Source organism: Diabrotica undecimpunctata, chromosome 8 (genome assembly GCF_040954645.1).
Source record: "Diabrotica undecimpunctata isolate CICGRU chromosome 8, icDiaUnde3, whole genome shotgun sequence".
NCBI lineage: Eukaryota > Metazoa > Arthropoda > Insecta > Coleoptera > Chrysomelidae > Diabrotica > Diabrotica undecimpunctata.
This window is the reverse complement of record NC_092810.1, coordinates 73,404,903-73,410,437: the sequence shown is the minus strand read 5'-3', so window position 1 is coordinate 73,410,437 and position 5,535 is coordinate 73,404,903. Positions and strand designations below refer to the sequence as shown.

The 5,535-nt window shown below is 37.3% G+C and overlaps 1 protein-coding gene across 1 annotated transcript; it reads left to right on the top strand.

Moving 5' to 3' along the window:
* The first annotated feature begins 217 nt into the window (after positions 1–217).
* On the top strand, positions 218–4,455 carry LOC140448899 (uncharacterized). Its single transcript, XM_072542026.1, has 2 exons — positions 218–1,165; positions 1,678–4,455. Exons 1-2 carry the CDS (start codon positions 218–220, stop codon positions 4,453–4,455), a joined length of 3,726 nt encoding a protein of 1,241 aa, XP_072398127.1.
* Positions 4,456–5,535: the final 1,080 nt, after the last annotated feature.

The following is a 5,535-nucleotide window of genomic DNA, read 5'->3' as shown; positions in this document are numbered from 1 at the left end:
GAGTTCCTTGAATTTATTGAAAGAAAATGCAAAATTCTCGAAAATATTGTTCCTGAATACTCTCATTCTCCGAAACAAAAACAACCTTCTCGTTTTACTTCTCTTAACACAGTTAGCAATAATTTGCAGTATAGTAGTATGTAATAATCAGTATTTTAAATGTTTCTTATGTCAAAATAACTCCCATAAAATATACACTTGCCGGGAATTCTTAAATATGTCTAAAGATGAGCGTTTTCAAACGGTCAAGGCAAAGAAAGCGTGTCTCAACTGCTTGGCTAGTGGTCATTCAGCAAGCTCATGTATCTCTGCGTCAAATTGCGCTAAATGTAACAGGAGACATCACACATTGCTCCACTTCTCTAACGCTTCTACTCATAACTCAAATAGTTCTTGTTTCAGAACAAATCAAGATTCTCGTAGTCTACCCACTAGAAACACTCACTTCCAAAACACTCGTCACTCTCAAGACTCACAAGACTCACAAGAAAATCATAATTCTCAAAATACTCGCCAGTCTCACAATATGCATGATACTCCAAATTCTCGTACTCACTCTAATGTATCTCGTGATCCCAATACTCAAAGCGAAACTTCAAGTTCTCCTGCAAACCCACGAATAGCAAATCAATCTCAGTCTAATAATGTCTACCGAGCATCATCTCTCTCTACATTCTCAGGCAAAAAGGAGGTTCTACTCCAAACAGCATGTGTTACAATTTATGATTCTCATAATAATCCCGTTAAGGTTCGCTGCCTTACAGACTCAGCTAGTCAGCTTTCGTTTATCACTGAGGAATTAGCAAGTCGCTTGAAATGTATTCCTTACACAAAAAGTCTTCAAATTTCTGGGATATCCGAAATCTGTTCGACGTCGAATAAAATGGTGGATTTAAATATTTTCTCAAATGTTAATCCCACAAAACATTTTACACTCTCTTGTGCGATTCTCCCAACCATCGCTTGTAAGCACCCTCAAATTACATTGGATTTTAATGCTCTCAAAATTCCACCAAACATTCACCTAGCTGATCCAGAATTCTGTACTCCTGCCGAAGTTCAAATGCTGCTTGGAGCAGATGTTTATTTCGACTTACTTACTTACGGGTTAATAAAATTAGGCCCTAATCTTCCTACCTTAACAAATACTCATCTCGGATATCTTGTAGGTGGAAATGTACCTCAATCATTTGGGTCAATTGACTCATATTCCATACTTAACATTCAAGAAAATACTTCAAATACTTCAAATCTCCCAACGAATATAAAAAATTGGGCGAATCGTTTTTCCTCGCAAAGAAGCGATTCCTAAACCTCGAACAGAAACTGATCAAGTCAGATCAATTATACGCACAGTATAAACAATTTATTCATGAACATATTGCACTTGGACATTGCAGATATGTGCCTCTCTCCACTCGAAATATTCACTCGGATTTAAAATACTTTATTCCTCATCATTGCGTTTTAAAGGATAGCGTAACAAATAAGTTGCGTGTTGTCTTTGATGGCAGTATGAAAACTACCTCAAATCTAAGTCTTAATGACATAATGCTTCCTGGTTATACGGTACAACGCGAATTATTCGATATTTTGATAAATCTTAGATTATTTAAATACTGTATTGTAGCAAATCTACGTCATATGTACAGACAAATTCGAGTAAATCCCGAATAGATATTTCTGTTGAACATCTTATGGCGTGATTCACCTCAAGAGGATTTGAAATGTCTTCAACTTGAAACTGTCACTTATGGATTAAATAACTCCGGTTTTCTCAGCACTAGATGTCTTAAGGAATTAGCTCAAAAACATTCCGACAAATTTCCCTTGGCTAGTGATGCTCTTTTAAATTGCTGTTATATCGATGATGTGTTGTATGGCTGTAACGATTTTGAAACACTCTTCGAAATTCATCGTCAATTAACCGAATGTTTAAACCTCGCTTGTTTCTCGCTTCATAAATGGTGTGCAAACTCACCTGAATTTCTCGCAGATATTTCTCATATCTCTAATGAAGCTAGTTATGTCATCAATCCTGAAAATCACACGAACAAAATTCTCGGCCTATGTTGGAATTCTCAATCCGATCATTTTTCAGTTCTTGTGCCAAAGGTTACCGTTAGGGATACCTATACAAAAAGAGAAGTTCTTTCTTTAATTGCTTCCATTTATGACCCTATCGGATTGATTAACCCTGTAGTGGTATCTGCTAAATTAATTATGAGAAAGATTTGGTTAGAAGGGTCGAATTGGGATGACCACCTCAGTCCAAATTTGCTTACAGAATGGAATCTATTTTTACAAACACTTCCTCACCTCTCCAATCTCAAGATTCCTAGGTTGCTGCAAAATTCTAGCAATGTAACAAGTACTCAAATACATGGGTTTTCGGATGCAAGTCTTAGCACGTATGGTGCTTGCGTTTATTTAAGAACATCACATGAAAATGGCTTTATCTCTTGCAATCTAATCTGCTCAAAGAGTCGTGTTAGTCCTGTAAAAGTTGTGACTCTTCCTCGATTAGAACTTCTAGGAGTATTATTACTCTCTAATCTTGTTACGAAGATTCTTTCTGTCATGATTCCATCCCAATCTCAGATAAATTCTGTCAATTTATGGACAGATTCTGAAGTCGTCCTCGCATGGATTAATTCACACCCTTCTCGTTGGTCTACCTTTGTAGCCAATAGAGTAACTCAAATTCAAGAACTCACCTCCAACCATACATGGAGACATGTACGATCGAAAGACAACCCTGCGAATATATTATCTCGTGGTGCTACACCCTTGCAGTTGCTTGATTGTGATCTTTGGTTTAATGGTCCTCAATTTTTGTCAGATCCACACTTTGATTTCAACCTCTTTGTATATAATGGTCCTTCGAGTATTAATGTTGATGAACTGCCTGAACTCAAAAGGGTTACTCATCTGATCAGAAAACCAGATTCACAAGTGTATAATGCCCTCTGCAAACTTTCATGTTTCACTCGACTTCAGAGAGCTTTTGCATACTGCCTTCGTTTTATTCACAATGTAAGAGCTAAGTCTCATAGACGTACAGGTCCTCTCACTCCACATGAACTCTCTAGTTCTGAGTTAATGATTATCAAATTGACCCAGTCTCATTTCTTCAGTTCGGAAATCCAATTTTTAATGGATAATCGTCTGCTTAACGATAAGTCTATTCGTGAATTGAATCTCTTTCTAGATTCGTCTCAAATGATACGAGTAGGCGGTCGTCTTATCCTTTCAGATGTTTCTTATGATCAGAAATTTCCTCTACTGTTGCCCTCAAAATCACATATTGTCAATTTATTACTTACCCGAGAACATCGAAGACTTCTACATTCTGGCCCTCAAAATACACTGTCCAATGTTAGATTGAAATTCTGGCCTCTTGATGGTCTTCGACAAATCAAACGTATAATACAAAATTGTCTCACTTGTTACCGTTTTAACGCACAAGTCGCTTCCCAAATCATGGCTAATCTTCCGAGGGAAAGAGTTCAAATTGCACGTCCATTTATAAACGTTGGAGTTGATTTTGGTGGTCCATTTCCAATCAAGACCTTTAAACTCAAGAGAGCTCCCCTTACTAAGGCCTATATGGCAGTGTTTGTATGTTTAGCTACTCGCGCCGTGCATGTGGAATTAATTTCCAGTCTTTCTACTGAAGCGTTCTTATTGACTCTGAAAAGATTTATCGCCCGAAGGGGTAATCCGAGTATCATTTTCAGCGATAATGGCACCAACTTTCTAGGTGCGAAAAATCAATTGAAAGAACTTTATGAGTTGCTTATCAAAGGTGATACCTCTGAATCTATTCGCTCTTTCGCTACTTCATGTCAAATTCAATGGAAGTTTATCCCTCCACGCTCACCACACCACGGTGGTATTTGGGAAGCTGTCATAAAGAGCTTCAAATATCATCTCGTAAGAATAATGGGTAACTCCAATTTTACTTTCGAAGAACTATCCACTGTACTTTCGCGGATTGAAGCAGTGCTCAATTCACGCCCTATCTGTGCGCTCTCAGACGACCCGTCCGATTTTTCCTTTCTTACTCCCGGACACTTCCTTATTGGATCTAACTTAATGTCTTATCCTGAATTAGATCTCTCTGATATTCAAGAAAATAAATTGTCTTTGTGGAATAAATGCACAAGAATTCAGCAGCATATGTGGAAGGTTTGGACCCGCGATTATCTTAATAGGCTTCAAAATAGACCTAAATGGTTCACTCCTCAGGTAGGCATAAAGCCTGATGATCTCGTCTTGCTTAAGGACGAAAACTCGCCTCCTCTCAAATGGCCTATAGCACGGGTAGTTGAGACATATCCGGGAAAGGACAACAAGGTAAGAGTTGTTAAGGTCAGAACTCCTGAAGGGTTATACGTTCGCTCTATTGCTAAACTGTGTCCTCTTCCTATGACTCACCTTCAAGAATTTTAACAGTTTTTTTTAGATTAGTTATACCTTTCTTCAAATTGTACATAAATATTTTTTTTTGATGCGTTCACATCAAGAGGGGGACTATGTTGCGTAGCGCAACCTAAAATTATGATCCAAATGACGAACACCCTTTTTTAAAAAATACTACTTTTAGTTTTAAGTCGAGTTGTACCCGAGAATGCACGATAGATGTTGCATATACTCTTTGCACATAATTGCGAGATTATCACGTATTCTCTTCTCAATTTTATTAGAAAAAAAACATCAGTCATTGTGTCACTGTCACATTTGATTAATAAAAATTAATTCGCTCATTTTTTCAACACACAATGTTCAATTAACGCAAAATAAAGTTTCTCACGTAGTAAGATGTTTTTTAAAGTGTAATACGGGAAGTGTGATCGCCAAATGTAAGGTAACACATTTTAATTAATTAATAGATATAATTAGAACCAGATCGAAGGTACTGTCCCAACAGGCAGTGAGCAACACGTCAGGAGGAGAAGATAAAATCCCCCGGTGTTCTACAACAGGATTAATATCTTAATTGAAACGTGGTGGATTTGAGTTAGGAAAATGGGCAAGTACCCAAATTATTGTCTCTAGCTAATATGCCTTTGGGCTATATTTTGCAACAGTTTTTTTTATTTGACTTAGATTAATCTTCGTTGAAGGTATTAGGACTTCGATGGAATATATCATCTAATGATTTCTTTTACAAAATTTTACCTTTCCAAGCTTCCTGTACAAAGTGAGCTTCATGGATTTTGCAATGCCTCTTTTCGTGAATCTCCTGACGATACATACCTTCTTGTTTGTTATGATACATGAGTCATCAAAACTTATTTTCTATTAGCTCAAACAAAGGCATCTCCTACCAGGGTACAAACTGTTCCTCGTCTTGAGGATCAATTAATCAGTTTATAACGTTCTACGCTATCTTTTGATTTCCAGTCTCCATTTATCTCGGTCGTTCCAAAGGTTTTTTTCAACTCCCCTCTCCCTTTAGATTTTATAGGTTCCTTCTCTCCAAATTAATCTCGGTCTACCTTGCTTTCTTCTAAATGTGGTGTCCAGTTT